The 15434-nt window shown below is 51.5% G+C and overlaps 1 protein-coding gene and 1 pseudogene across 1 annotated transcript; both read right to left on the bottom strand.

Annotated features, from left to right (window-relative positions):
- Positions 1-5589: 5589 nt before the first annotated feature.
- Positions 5590-8566, bottom strand: LOC144116656 (uncharacterized). The gene is made up of 2 exons (XM_077651215.1): positions 7161-8566; positions 5590-5629 (listed from the first exon to the last, which is right to left on the bottom strand). The coding sequence occupies exons 1-2, from the start codon at positions 8564-8566 to the stop codon at positions 5590-5592; spliced, it is 1446 nt and encodes a 481-aa protein (XP_077507341.1).
- A 2060-nt stretch (positions 8567-10626) lies between these two features.
- Positions 10627-12466, bottom strand: LOC144116640 (uncharacterized; annotated as a pseudogene).
- Positions 12467-15434: the final 2968 nt, after the last annotated feature.

Here is a 15434-nt window from a genome sequence, read left to right as displayed (position 1 = left end):
ACACCACGACACACATCACCGGTGAGCTTGAGGTGTCCGTGAAGCGGGAGCGATCCTTTGCTGGTTGTAATTTGGATGTCCGTCAGAAGCTTTTGAGCTACCTCGGGGTTCTGCGTGCCGCAGACGATAATGTTTTGCTCCCAATTGGGAGAAATTGCAATCGCATTCATATGCTGTCTGCCGATGAGTTCCGAAATGGCAGCGCCGAGCTCACCTTGCTGGAATGCTGTCTTGAGGGCGACCGTACTGCGTGGTCGCAGCACGATCACGTAATCGTCAGGGTTCATCCTGACCGTCGGCTTCGGCGTCCACTTGGAGACTGGCGAAAATGACTTTTGTGGACATTTAGAAGACGGAGCGCGAGCGTCTCCCGTTGCTGATTTGTCGAGAGGAGTCTTGGGCGTTGCAGCTCCTCGTGCGTTCTGCCGGCGGCGGCGCCGGCTTTCAACGACTTGAAAAAGGGCAGCTTGCTGCGCCGAAATGGTGGATGGGCCATCCTCTGGTTGGCTTGCAGGGACAGACGACCACGACAGAGTCGTGGGGTCGTATCCGCGTTGTTCAGGCAGAGCCATGTTGAGCGGTTGACCGGCGGGCGTCTCCGCAGCCAGCGGCGGGGGAGCCGAAGCCGTTAGGCTTAGCTCAACCGCTACGTGGTGATGCGGAGGGTTGCTCGAAATGGCCGAAAATTGGGCGTACCTGGGTCAGATCGGTGTCTCCAGGATCCTGCTGACTTCACAGATGCAGTCGCACAGGTTTGATAGGTGTTACATCAGATTGCCGCGGTTCCAGTCGAAAATCGACGGAGCCGATGTGCCACGCGTCCGATCGCTGCGTCTGCTCGGCGTCTCTTCGGCAGTGTCGGCGTCATGCGCTTTCTGCTAGCGTGTCCTGAACGGTTCTGGTAGCTGTGCGCTCGTGCCAGTGTGCTCTGCTGACCAGCGGCCAGTAACTCTCTTTCTCTTCCTGGTCCTAGCACATGCCTTCTACGTTGATTTAATTTGCGCGTTCTGCACGACTCACAATCCCACACGAGCCAATCACATAACTGAGGAGTGCTGGTGACATATAATGACTCAGAATGTCAATAGACACGGGACAGAGGCAGACGACAACACAGGTCGGAATGTCAAATTTACGTCCCAAGACCTGTTGTACAAGCTTCTGCAGGTTGATTTCTTCTAACACAATAAGTGTACGGTTTCTGACGTTGGAAGGATTTTGAGATACGGCATTGAGCATCATGATAACAGCAATATTGGGTTTTGCTCAAAATAAGTTGTGTGGAGGTACGGTGGAGCCATCTTCCCTGTCAGCCTGGAAATAACAACAAGGTCGTTCTAATTGAAATGGTAGGTCGCTTCACGTAAATCTTCAGAAATGCGGGTCTTCTTACTGAAATTCCTCCGCAGAGTCTGCACTTTCCTGAAGGCAGGATGCTCTGTCAGCCGATGCCTTTTTGGGCACCCTGTGCACAGACGCTATAGTAGGCTGCACTTGGGGCATGCTGTAGCAGTACCTTCACTTTCATTGGAACCGACACGTTGCCGAGGAGGGTGACTGAAACAACCCCGGCTTCTTTCCTTCTGCCTTTTTTTAGGATTTGATCGCTTAGGGAATTACAGTAACATTTTGTCGAGTGCTGCGTCGTGCGGTTAAACTCCCTCTATAGCCTCCAACCTTGCGATCCAAGTCCACTGCGTTGAAAGCACGCAATTTGAGGCCTATGGCAGCAGCCGACTTCCCTGCAGCAAATTTACCGCTGCCCTGCGTGGTCGCTTCCCTCTGCGTTGTGCCTGTCGCGATTTTTAATCGTTGAACCTGTCACGTTGTCTTCGCCCTCCGGACTGCAGACCTCCTTCCAAGCTTGGCAAATTCAACTTCGTTCAAGGAGGCCTTGATTCTAGGTCTTGTAACGATGAATCTGGTTGCCAGTGTTGCTCATCGAAGGTTTAGGAAATGTCAAAGACCTGGCGAATGTTTAGATCAGAGCTCAGGTTTGTTTGCTTCTAACAAAAAATCCAGCTTCTTTTGCATCCATGACTTCTGCAGATTTGTTAAAGGGGGAATGAAATGACTTTGATCGTCATATCCTAGTGCAACAGATCTCTAGAAGTGGTCATTGTTGCTATTCGAGTCAAAGTTAAACCTCTGCGTCGACCCTATAACAAAACTTTTTTTTAAATCGCTGTTCGCAGTAGGCAGCAACGTATGAGGGCGAGACTTGACCGCACGTCCCCCAACCTTATGACGTAAGTGGGCAGCCTCGGCGAGCTCTTGCCACGAAGGTCATTGTCATTTTATGCGCCGCAATGTGTGTGTCATTGGGAGCGTAGCAAGATGGGGCGCGGAAGGGTGCAGTCCAAGCCTGTTTTCTTTAAGTTCTTTATTTCTCGCGCATCCGAGTGTTGAGTGGAGGGGGATGAGGAGAAGCATAATTTTTAATCGTCGATACCTTCAGTGTTAGTGAAGCTAGCGTAAATTTTTTTGCGGTGTAATGACAAGTGATGGAATACCGATCCCTCATGCGGTTTTCCTAACCTCAGTGTGTAAGTACCATTTCACAGTCGCTTTAAGCCCACGTAGCGAAGGGTAGATATCTGACATTAGACATGTCACTAGTTAGTTTCTCGCTGCGGGAAACAAAGCAAAATCCAGAATCTAAATACACTCGACAAAATACAACCCACACAATACACAGACAAATGCCCATGGTGCCATGAAACACCCACGCTCTATCACATAACGTGGGCCTGCCAGAAAATAGAGGTGGCACCAAAAATACCAAACCCGAGTGCGGAGCAATGGGAACGAATGCTCTCCAGCGACCGTCAGGACGTCCAACTTGGGCTAATCCGGCGAGCACAGCTGGAAGCGGCATCCAGCGGAGCCCTGGACCGGGGGAGACGACCATTGCTAAGAAGACGGACGACACACCTGACTCCGCCAAATTGCTCACCTACTCTCTAGAGCTCAATAAACGTTTTCCTTCCTTCCTTCCTTCCTTCCTTCCTTCCTTCCTTCCTTCCAGCTGATAATGCGCGTTTTCTTTGTTCTCTTCTTGAGCTGTCTCACTGGGAGGCAGCTCACCTAGGCTTCAATGCTACACATCCATGCGCGTATATTTGATTTTTTTTGTTTCTACAAGCTCAAGTGTTCATCATCAGGGGTTTACATTGAAAGATCCTTCTCTCCACGGAGACCACTATGTCTCGTTCCGACAATTTTCAGGTTTCCGAAGGAGGATGTGTACGCCAGTGGGAATAACCGAGCCTTTAAAAGTGCCCTGAAAAGATTACGGGCACTTAAAAAGAATTTCTACGGCGATATGCGAGCAAAACCTTTTGGCCTGGCTTATTTGTAACTGGCAGTTCTTTGTCGCTGAAGATTTGCTGCTCGAACTTCCTTTCTTTTTATCGTCCTTTTCTTAAAGGCATTCAAAAACTAAGCCTTAAATTGATTCCAGGACACACTTATGCCTCCGTACAGTACACTTGTAGAGGGCTTGGTGCCCGTTGCGGTGAGGTCTTCTCAAGAAGGGGACGGTTATGGCCTGAAAAATTTCCAGCAGCATTATTCCGGATAAATGACTCAGGAATGCGAAGTCTCCTCTGAATATGCACAAAAATGTTACTGTACTTGTACGCCGCACTTTCGCAGCCTGTCAGCTCTCAAATGAACGGCCTTGTGGTTTACGCCTGTTAGCAGGTGCATTATTAACGTCTACAAGTCCATGGCACCTGCCTGGGATAGAAATATTAAGTAGTATCGAACAAGGTGTCTTTCAACACTAACAAGGGCTGGTCAGTGCATGTAAGCTTGAATTGATTCAGTGGCACACGATCTAGAAGCTTCCCATACCTATTACACTTCAACGGACCTTCTTATTAATGTTGTAGCATATCAGGCTCATAAGAGGCACGATTTTGAACAGGAATAGCAGCATTTATCAACGCAGAGCAGATCATTAATTTCGAGAGAATGCCGGCCTCATGTACTCTTAATGTAGGATGCCACGAATTGTTATATGGCACGAAAAGAATACTGGACCCTGATGAGAAAGCCTCACAAACTACTCGTTGTATGTCTGGACTGTAAAGCTGATTCACTTTACGTAATGTCCACACCGTAACGTCCACACCCTGAAGAGGTCCAGGCTTTATCAGTAAGTGAACCGCATAAAACACGACGGATGCATCAATCGTGCACTAAAGCGTCGGCGAAACGAGCAGTTTTTTCCCCCTTCGTGCGAAATCGTGCCGCGCACGAAACGCTTCCACTCGTTCCGCCGATCGTAAGCGCTTCCCTGCCACCTTTGCCGCTCGGCGCGAGATGGCTTTTATTGGATAATTTTGTTGTGTAGTTTTGTTTTTACTGATGTTTTCTGCGGTTTGTAGTGGTGTAGTTCTACGCGAAATGTTCATTTGAGATCCGAAGCACCCGAAAGTGATCGAAGTGAGATGAAGACAGCGTCTGGTGCCTTTTAAGCCTGAAAACAGTTTGTCCCATTGCTTGGAACCATTTGCGCGACAAGCTGGCTTTGTCCAGCAGGAGCCTGTGATACCTGAGCATTCAAAGGCGAAAGAAGGGAACAAAGTTTTTTTTTTACGAATTGAGAACTCGACAGTCAACTGCTTCGACCACTCCGCTCATTTTCTTTTAAAAGCGCGAGTACTTCGACAAGCTCAGCTTATGTTAACGGATTGCATTTGCTTCATTTCTAAGTCTGGCGGTGACCACGCATTACATGCAGGAGTGACTTCCACCTCATGAAATATTTGACGCAAACACTCGCATGTTACATACCCGCATGAACACGGCTGTCACTTGTAGAACAGGGTTCCGGTTCCTAATTCATGTTTTTCTTGGCAAAATTGGTAAGCGCAGAGCCAGTACATGGTGAGAGCCGGCACTTAGCGCATGCAAACAGTGTTCTCATAGAAACGCGGGGTTTGGGGAAATTTATCATGTCGCGAACCATAACCTGTGCACGAAAATGGGGCTTCGTCGAGCCTTCAACAGCAGACGACACCACTGAAAAATTTGTTTTTCGGTATGCAAAAGCGTAAGCTTTTATGGGATAATATTTAGGGCATAACAACTTTTCCCAAAAAAATATTTGTTCTTAAAAGTGCGCTGTTAAACGAAAAAAAAATGTTTTTCATGGTTAGCTACACCTGACGGCATCAATAGGAAGCCCTCTCTCACTGTAGGCAATTTTGTTTCTTGTTTAAGCCGTTCTACTTTTCTGCCCATTGAGTGCAATATACAGTAATCATATTTTATTACAGGACATACTGACTTTAAAACAGCGCTTCCTTGAAATATATGTGTTACAAAAATTTCTATTTCAGCCGTCGCAGTTATGTCACTCGCGAAGCCAAGTACAGTACCGCTCTGTTCCCGGCGTTCCCAGGTTGGATGAAGTGACTTTTAAGAACATCGCAGTGATGGTGGAGCCGGCTTTCCCTGTTGGTAGTACTTAGAAACTGGATGATAGGTCTTCGATCTGAGGCAAACACACAAACTTGCCTCCGCATTGGTGCGCTCGACCAGCCAGGCTATACGCGCAGAATTACGTGTCGGCGCCCTTCACAGGCCCTTCGCCAAGGTTGCAACCACCGAGGTGGGCCTAGAGCATTGCAACTGCACAAAGTAAAAGGTGCACTTAAATCTCCTTACGTGCGGAAATGCGAAACTATTTCGAGTTTCGTTGCCTCATGTGTTACTTAGTAAAGTAGTTAAAATGTCTTTTATTTTTGTTCATTGTTTGATTTTGTTTTGTATATAGTTTCAGTTTATTCTAATTTATTGCTATGTGTGCGTTTCTAACTTTATTTTATTTTCTTTGGTTCTATCTTTCTTTGGGTCTATCTTTTTTATTTTGTTTGGTTCTATCTTATGAGCTTTAATACTTTATTTTTAAATTATTTATGTTATTAAATAATTTTGTGATGGAAGCTTTCCATTCAATCATTATATTATTAGAAATCATAAATACACTCTTACGGGATGATTGAGAATTCGCGAGGGCAACCTCTGTCCGCAGTCCGTGGTGACACTTCCCGTCCACTCCACTCATGAGGCAAGAAATGCTTTCCCATTAAATGTTGCTAGTCCGCCTCCATGAACACTAAGCATTTGAAATTACCAATCCTCAAAAAATTTTGTGTCGTAGTCATTCCAAATAATCACGTAACTATATGGTTCTTACGCTTTTTGGCTTTCGTAGGCTCAAAAAATGCAACTGCAACGCGGCTCCGTTTTTGAGTTTAGTGAATTGAGATCAGCGATCTGTTCAACGTTTTTTATACCTAACTCACTGAAACACTGCTATGTAATTAGAGGGAGATTCTGAGCGACCTCGCAGGGGTGACTATTAACTCGATCTGATACGTTCACACTGGATTGCAAGCTACGAGATAAAAATTTGGAGGACACGTAAATTTTGCCTTTAAGACCCGGATGCGACAGCATGTTGCAGCATTTCCAAGGAATCCACGGAACGCCGTCGTCCTTCGATGCGACCCCTTGCCCGGGCAATTTAAGAAAAGGAAACATATCTTGGTGGACACCCGAACCGCTCCGTAACGCAAGGAAAATGAAAATAATTTTTTTAAGGAAAGGACGTCTGTCTCACATATCTCGGAGGTGGTGGTGGTTAAAACTTTTAATTGCTGCTGCAATAGAGTTCCCCGCCGCGGTGGCTCAGTGGTTAGGGCGCTCGACTACTGATCCGGAGTTCCCGGGTTCGAACCCGACCGCGGCGGCTGCGTTTTAATGGAGGAAAAACGCTAAGGCGCCCGTGTGCTGTGCGATGTCAGTGCACGTTAAAGATCCCCAGGTGGTCGAAATTATTCCGGAGCCCTCCACTACGGCACCTATTCTTCCTTTCTTCTTTCACTCTCTCCTTTATCCCTTCCCTTACGGCGCGGTTCAGGTGTCCAAAGATATATGAGACAGATACTGCGCCATTTCCTTTCCCCAAAAACCAATTATTATTATTATTATGCAATAGAGTTTGGGAGCCACAGAGTGGCCCCGCTACATGGTCGGCGTCCCTAGTCCGGGACATCGCATGACAATGCCCCGTCTCTCGCCCGTTTCAACAGAGCCCTTTGGGACTCAAGCGAGGAGCAGTTGAGGAGGGCAGTCTCCCATGCCTCTCTGGAAGGGGTAGGGGAAGGGGGAGGTGGGGATTTTGAGTGCATGCCCACACCATGTGGAAGATATCACAGGTCTCCCCACAGTGCGGGCATCGCCCATCCGTGTTAGGATCGTAATGCTTTAAGATTGCAGGACAGAGCAGAGTACCTGTCTGCAGGCGCCTTAAAGTTCGCTCCTCCGTCTTACTCAGCCCCTTGGCGGGGGCCGGGAAAAGGCGGTGGTTGTCGCTATAATGCGTTATTATTTCCCTGAATCCCAGCAGCGGCTGGTTAGTGTCCGAGCCAGAAGAGCTGGGATGAGGAGCCCGGTAAATAAGCGCTCGGGCAGCCGCGTCAGCGGCCTCATTACCTCGTACGCCCTGATGGCCAGGAGCCCAAATGATTCTTTTCGGTGTTGGATCTGTGGCAGTCCGTCTTAGAATGCAAGCAGCTAAGGGGGAGATCTCCCCAGCCAAGTAATGATCACATGCTTTTCGGGAGTCCGTAATGATGATTCTCGAATTGGCATGGGTGGCAGCAAGCGCTATCGCTACTTCCTCGGCTCGCATTGAATTCGGGGCTCGAAAAGAGAGTCCATCGACGTGCATTTCCTGGTGAACAACAGCGGCCGTGTAAAATCCCGTGGGCGACGGCCCTCCTACGTCTACATAATATACACCGGGTCGGGAGCCGTGTTGTCTCTCAAGAGCCCGAGCCCGCGCTTGTCGTCTGTTTTCGTGCATGTCGGTGTCCACGTTACGGGGGAGCGGGGAGACCCAGAGCATATGGCGCCACAGTACCGGGATAAGCTCTGTCTCCTCTGGAGTGCAGTCGTGTTGGATGTGTAGGCGGTTTAGCAGGCGGCGCCCAGGGGCCGTCTGCATGAGCCGCGTGTATTGGTTCACGATGTGGGCCTCCCGCAGCTCCTGGTAGGAGTTTAGCACCCCCAATGCCTTCAGTTTGGCATTAGAGGTAGCCACCGGGAGATCCAGGGCTCGCTTAGTTGCCTTGCGGATGATGGCGTCTATTAGCGCCTCGTCTTGCTTAGTAGTGCGGAGACATGGCACGGCGTAGAGGATCCGGCTAGTCACAAAGGCATAGACGAGCCGAAGCGCGTCCCTGCCCCGCAGACCGCCCCGCTTGTTGGAAACGCGGCGGATCATACGCCCTACCTGTTCGCCTACTCTCTTGAGTTTCACAATGGTGGAGTCCGGTCTTAGTCTGTGGTGAATGAAAAGGCCCAGAATACGAAGCTCCTCCACCTCTCTAATAGGACCTCCTGACAGAGAGATGTGAATTGCTGTCCTATCCTTTGGGTTCGCTCTGACATGCAGAAGCTCTGATTTCGCTGGAGCACATTGGAGCCAACAGTCCATAGCATACGCATCGACTATGGAAGCGGCCTGCTGAAGGCGGGCCTCCATGTCCCCAAGGCTCCCCTCAGTGGTCCAAATTGTAATGTCATCTGCATATAACGCGTGTTGAATGCCTTCCACCCGGGCCAGTTGGCTTGGGAGGCGCATCATAGCTATGTTGAACAGGAGCGGTGATAACACCGCTCCCTGAGGGGTACCCCGTGTTCCCATCATGTAAGGGCCGTATTCCTCGCCCTCAATCCGAAGGAAGGCCTGGCGATTAGTCAAGAAATCTCACATACGCGTAGGCCCTAGCCCCACAATCGGTGGAACTCAGGTTGGCCAGGATGCTTCCGTGTTTAACATTGTCGAAAGCCCCTTTCAGGTCAAGGGCGAGGATGGCTTTGTCATTGTGTTGCATAGTTGTGGGTCGTATTACATCCCTGTGCAGCTGGAGAAGGACATCCTGTGCAGACATGTGGGGGCGAAACCCGAACAGGGTGACTGCAAAGACGCCCTTACTCTCCAGGTATGGAGAGAGGCGATCCCGAACCATCGTCTCCATAAGCTTGCCCGCAAATGAGGTCAGTGATATGGGCCTCAGGTTGTCCATATTCACGGCCTTACCTGTTTTAGGAATAAACGTCACAAGTGACGTTTTCCACTCGGGAGGGAGTGAACGCAAGTCCCAGATCTGGTTGATGTATTCTAATAAATGGAGGTAGGCTGGGTCCGGTAGGTTCGCCAACAGGTTCACTGTTATGTGATCCCGTCCCGGAGCCGTACCCCGGCGCATTTTTGCTAAGGCCGCCTTAAGGTCGTGCAACTCAAAAGGGGCATTAAGTGTTTCATTAGGCCTGCCAGAGTACATGTACTCAGGCCCAGGCGGCTCCTCCGTACGACAGAGATATCTGTCGCACAGAGTGTCCGCAAGTTGCGCCGTCGTACCTTGATACCCTTGCAGAGCCCGGCGGAGCTGCTTTTGCGTCTCCCCTCTCGTTTGGGAGGGGTCGATTAGATGCGAAAGAGACGCCACGTCCCCTTCGAGCTCATCTGATGAGCTGCGGCGTCGCAGCGTGCTTTCCAATTTGAATCTGAGAGTTCGGCAGCACACGCTGCAGCCTGCTTTGTGAGTTTGGCTATGCGGTCGCGTAATTTGCGATTAGTTTTCTGCTTTTTCCACCGTTTAGTTAAGCTCCGGCGCGCCTCCCACAAATGCAGGAGGTGGGTGTCCACTGCGGGGATCTCTTCGGTGGTTTGTAGTGTTGTGACGTGTTGTTTCTGAGTATTGTATATGTGGTTAGCCCACTCCGCGTATCCGCCGGAAAATAGTACGGGAGGGATAGTGCGATTTCGAAATTTGTGCCAATCGGTCAGCTTGGCCTGACCCCATTTTTTGCGCGCTGCCTTCGCCATGAGTGTAATCTGGAGAAGGAGGTGATCGCTGCCTAGAGAATCTCCCAAGTTCTCCCAAGCAGCCGCTCTAGCATTTTTAACGAGAGAAAGGTCGGGACACGTGTCGCGGGTTACCGAATTCCCCACTCGGGTGGGATACGCCGGGTCCGTGAGCAACGTGAGGCTGAGGGTGGAGATGAGCTTCGCCAGCTTACGTCCTCTTGCCTGTTCGAAGTGGTAGCCCCAATGAAGGCTGGGAGCATTGAAGTCTCCAACGATCACTAGAGGCTCTTTGGCTGCCATTTTTATCGCGCGAAGGAAGATTTCATTAAAAGTTACGCGCGGCTTATGCGGAGGGCAGTATATGTTAAGGATATGTATTGACGGGTCGCGGCGTCTGAGAGACAGTACCCGGCCCATTGTATATTCTTACTCGGTACTCAAGTCTAAGTCGACCTGAACCACGGTGTAAGCTTTATGCACCAAGATGCACGTAGAGGCACCCCCCTGAAAGGTGCTGTAGCCTGATAATTTAGCGTCTATGCCGGGCTCCTGCAGGGAAATGAGTGCCGGCATCTCTCCTAGGGACTGCAGGTAGAGCTGGAGGTGTGACCGTTTTTTCCAAGCTCTGAAACCCCTGCAGTTCCATTGGATGATCTGGAATTTTTCAAGGTTTTTATCATTCCTATTAGATCTTGTAGCCATTTTGTTCTATTTATTTACGGGCGAGCGGACTAGCTCTGGCCGGGAGCCAGCGCTACCCCAGCGATTGGCCGCACCGACCCACCAGCTGCAGAGCCTGAACCATGTTCCTCCGCTGCCTGGCGGGAGGCTGTCTTACGTTTGAGGTGAGGGGATTCGCAGCTAGTGGCGTTCTTAATTTGGGTGCTGACCCAGGGCTGCACGGCTTTAAGGACCGAGTCAGTGACATGGGCCATAAGGTCGGGAAGTGCTTGCATTAGAGCTGCCTTGAACATGTCCTGGAAGGACTCGCGGACTGCTGACATGATTTGATTCGGGAGGGCCGCCACTTGCTCCTCCAGTTGCTCGGTTTGGCGCTGCAGTGCCTTTAGGCCGGCGACGCGGCCAGCAGATCCAACTACCGTGTCCCCGCACTGCTGCGAGACGCTAGTGAGGCAAGATGTTACGGATGATCCGTCATCCTCGTCATCTGGCACAGCTTCTTGCATTGGTTCGGATGACCCGGCCTGTTTGGCCTCTAATTCTTGAATTTTGCGCGCTAGAATTTGGTTCTGGCGCCTGAGCTCCTGTACCTGCTGCTGTAGGGCGGTTTCGGTAGGGGAGGGACGGGTAGGGGCCCGGAGACTGCCCTACTCCAACTGCTCACCTGCGGTTGGACGGGTGCCAAGGGCGGGAAGTCCCCGGCGTTGAGGACCGGGGGCACCACCTGGGTCGCGGACTTGACAGGTTTCGATGTGCCGGGTTTGGCCTTGGTTTCCTGATCGGCTGGCGCTTTCTTGGCCTTGGGCGGAGCAGCCTGCTTGGGCCCTGTCTTTGTCTTCGGTTTGGATCCGGATGGGGAGCTCGGTTTGATGGCTTTCCGGAACCGTCCGGCACAGCCAGGAGCTCCGGTAGGGTGGCCGCCTCCGCAGATGAGGCAGCTCGGAACACAGTCATGTTCTGCCGGGCCGTCAGGAGTGGCATCGGGAACCTGGACTCCGCAGCGTTTGCAGCAGCCCGGCTGCGGTCGCGGGCACGCATCGGCCCGATGGCCCACTGTGCCACAGCGGTGGCATGCTGGCACTGTTTTTTGTGCAGGCGAACAGGGAGCCGTTCGTAGCTGTACAACACCGTCCGTGGCACCTTGGTCCCCGCGAAGGTGATCACAGCAACCGGGGTTCCCCCTAGCTTAAGCACAGACACCACATCTTGTTCCGCACTGAGTTTTCGTTTAACGCTTTCAGACGTTTCTTCTGGTGAAACAGTCACGACGCCTCGACAGAACGCACCGGAGAGTTTAGCGTGTCCCCGGAACTTTAGCTCGCGTTCCCCTACAGGCAGCACAATATCCCGGAGCAGCTTCTCCGCGGCGCCGACAGATTTCAGTGCACATACAAGGACGTTTTGGTCCCAAATGGGCCACACCTCAAGTCCAGCATTTGCGTCGTCCCCGAGGATGCTGCGGACTGCAGCGCCGGCTCGTCCAGGACCAAAAGTCGCCTTGAGGTCGACCGTGTTTCTTGGTTTCAGCACCACGACGATGTCATCTTTTTCAATGCGCGGCGTGTACTGCGGCCGCCACCGGAGTTGCTTGGAGCTCTTCGAGGCTGCGTTCAGCGCACTCCCGCCCTGCGTATGCGCAGAGCTAGCCGGCGCCTGTTGCTGGGTGGCACCAGCACCAGCGTCCCTCGATGCCGCCGCCGCGTTCTTCTTTCCGCGCCAGACGCGGACCATATCTTGGAGGTAATCGTCCTCGGTTGGTAGAGGATCCTCGCCTTGAGTCGTATCCTCGGATTGATGGGTATCCATTGTTACGATCTGCAAGGACTGCGGGTCGTATCCGGTGACTTGATTTGGAGCCGCCAGAGCCGAGGGATCCCCGACCGGGGCCATCGCAGGCCCCGGCGCCGTTAGGCTTAGCACCACCGCGGCGTGACGAAAGCTTCAAATGACCAAAAGGTGGTCAAAAATTGGCCCCACCTTAACAAACGTGGTGTAGACGGGTGCCGCTGAGGTTCCTGGAGACGATGATACCAGGCTTGCAGGGGGAAAAGTTGGTATATCGCAATTGATTGCGATCTGTCACGGAGCCGACGCGGTATGCGACCGCTCCCGTCACCGACCGTCTGGTGCATCCCATCTCGGAGGACACCCGAACCTGGCTGTAAGAGACGGAAATTGAAATGAAAATTGGTTTTAAGGAAAGGAAATGACGCCTAGCGGTCTCACTATTCTCGCTGAACATCCATATCGCGCCGTAATAGAAAGAAAATCTCTTCCCCTACGGCGCGGTTCAGGTGTCCACCGAGATGCGCCATTTTTCGCTCACGGCCAAAGACGCAGACGACACCGGTTTTTTTCGCGACACGAGCTCATTAACGCTGCCGCGTTACAACCTTCAGAACCTGTCAGGTTGGCTTTGGAGCGTGTGCAACCAGCTCATATACCGTCGCGGAAAACTGCGCATCCCGGTCGGCATCGGTGACCGCCAAAGTTTATCGCACACTACAGGCATTAACCAATGCCACCACATGAACGCCCAGGACCCTGCAGGCAGAAAAGGTAGCCAGCGCAATTACAATGCTCTCTATTGGCGAGGAAGAAACAAACCTACATCCTCATCAACTCTCAAGCTGTCTGCCGCAATTACGGCAGGTGAAGTATGTCCGCCCGTGCATATCATATCCTCAAAAGCAGAGGACACCAGAGAGCCGATGTTATTTCCACACCTGCTGACCACTACCTCCACAAAAAACAGCGAGCGCGCTATCACCTGAGCTTATGCTAACCGAGTCCTGCACGACGCTGCATAAGATCAAAACCAGTGTTCAAACAGTACTGCATAATCTTCAACACCATCGGCTCAACGAATGTACGTACCCCCGCCACACAAACACCTGAAGCGGAATCTAGGAAGCGGTTGCATGGAAACTGCTCCAAACCAACGCCTACCGCTTTCTTAGCCTCCCTCACTGATAGCTAAGGCCGCAGGAAACCCGTAGTGAGAGCCCCTCGCCGAACAAAAGGCAAAAAAAAATTAATGTGGATTAGCTGAAGATTTACAAAGCGAAAGATATCCGCGTTAACTGTTTTCACTGGCATTGGCGTTGACAATGTTCTAGACGGTGATGGCCTTGAGGAAAAGAAGGGCACATAACTGGCTCCCTGGATATGAGGACGCCTCATTTGCGCTTTGATACATGTGGTGGTGGTGTGACAGAGATGTGGCCTAAATGCATAAGAGCTAACAGCGTTGTTACAGTGCTCTAGAACCTTGGTTCTAGAGTACTGTAGCGTTGTGACTGACATGCGGCACTGCAGCGTTCTTTTGGCGATCAATCTCTCGCGATCAACCATAACTGCAAGCCATCTTCCAGGGGGCAGGGAGGGCGCGCTGCCTACCCTGTGTGCAGAACGCAATCAGAGCAGGCTTTTGCAGTTGGACACCAACGCCACGTACATGAAAGCGAGATTGAGGTTTGCACTGAACCACCGAGCCGGTTGCGGGCCTTTCCTTTCGTGAAAATGAACAGCCTTTGCAAAGTTGTCAGTTGCAATGAACTCTTAGACCGCCCTCGGCTCGCTTGTGTTTTTGGTTTTTGAGTAAAGGAAATGGCACAGTAACCCTCTCACATATCTCTGTCCCGAACATATATCAGTCCCGAACCACGCAGAATAGGAAGGGATAAAGGAGGAAGGGAAAGAAGAAAGACAAAACTAAAAATTGAAAGTTGGATTTTGAGAACAGGCGCGGCGCTGCGCAGCGGCGAAACACTTGTGGCTCGGTGGTACTAGTGGCGCATGCGCAGTAGTCACTAGGGATCGAGAGAAAGAGAGAAATATCCGCGGCGAGGCACGCGTTGTGACATCATGTGTCTCCTCGGAATGCGGCCATGGCGAAACCGTAAGTTCGCGGCCAGTTAAGCTTTCGTTTAAAAATGTTTACCCCGCTAGAATCTATCCCCTCCTTAAGCCATTGGTATTGGGGAAAGGAAATGTGGCAGTATTTCTCTCGTACATTGTTGGACACCTGAACCGCGTCGTAAGGGAAGGGATAAAGAAGGGAGTGAAAGGACAAAGGAATAAAGAGGTGCCCGTAGTGGAGGACTCCGGAATAATTTCGACCATCTGGAGATCTTTAACGTGCACGGACATAGCACAGCACACGGGCGCCTTAGCGTTTTGCCTCCATAAAAAAGCAGCCGCCGCGGTCAAGTTCGAACCTGGTTCGAACTAAAGAGCCCGGCCTTTCCAATAGCAACGCTGTTACGGGTAGTTCCTCTGTGTCTCAGAGTGACTGTGTGGAAGAAGCGGTGCCTGCGGCTGATGCGCACAGTGATGCGCCAAGCAAGCCGACAGTAAATGTCCCTGCTCTGTCAGCCTCAGCATCTCCAAGTGTACCTGCCGCTACGGAGGCCGAGCCCATTGTGTCCCTACAGGTCTCTGATGCTGACGACGAGCCGCTGTCGGTGCCCGCGCGGCAGCCCGCAGCGAGCGTTGCGGCTTTGAGCAACAACGCAAACATATCTGAGGCCGATGGTGACGAGAGCAGCTTGTCGTCCTCATCTTGTTCAGTCAACCTCGTCATTGACGAGACTGTCATCGTGCCTGGGCAGGAGCCGAGACCACCGTCGGCGTCTCCTTCGTCATCGAGGTTTAGCATCGGCACAGATATTTCTCCTGGGCAGGCGCCAAGGCCATCTCCTGTCGCAGAACCTATGCAGTCGCTGTCCTCTTCTACATAGCGGTTTAGCGCCAGCACTTCTAGTGCCTTGTCTTCGGAGGTTGAGGTGGTCGCCTTGAGTTCGAGCTTAAATCGTCCACATGCATCGACTACGGACTCGGACATTCCTGCTGGTCG

This window comes from Amblyomma americanum, chromosome 1 (genome assembly GCF_052857255.1).
Source record: "Amblyomma americanum isolate KBUSLIRL-KWMA chromosome 1, ASM5285725v1, whole genome shotgun sequence".
NCBI classification, from domain to species: domain Eukaryota; kingdom Metazoa; phylum Arthropoda; class Arachnida; order Ixodida; family Ixodidae; genus Amblyomma; species Amblyomma americanum.
This window is presented reverse-complemented; position numbering and strand designations above follow the sequence as displayed.

Bases quoted from the DNA above. Each gene is read 5' to 3' on its own strand.
- LOC144116656 (XM_077651215.1), bottom strand. From the start codon at position 8,566: ATGGAGGCCCGCCTTCAGCAGGCCGCTTCCATAGTCGATGCGTATGCT. The intron at 5,630-7,160 runs GCATGGGAGACT...GCAATGCTCTAG, and splicing joins CCCCTACCCCTTCCAGAGAG to GCCCACCTCGGTGGTTGCAA.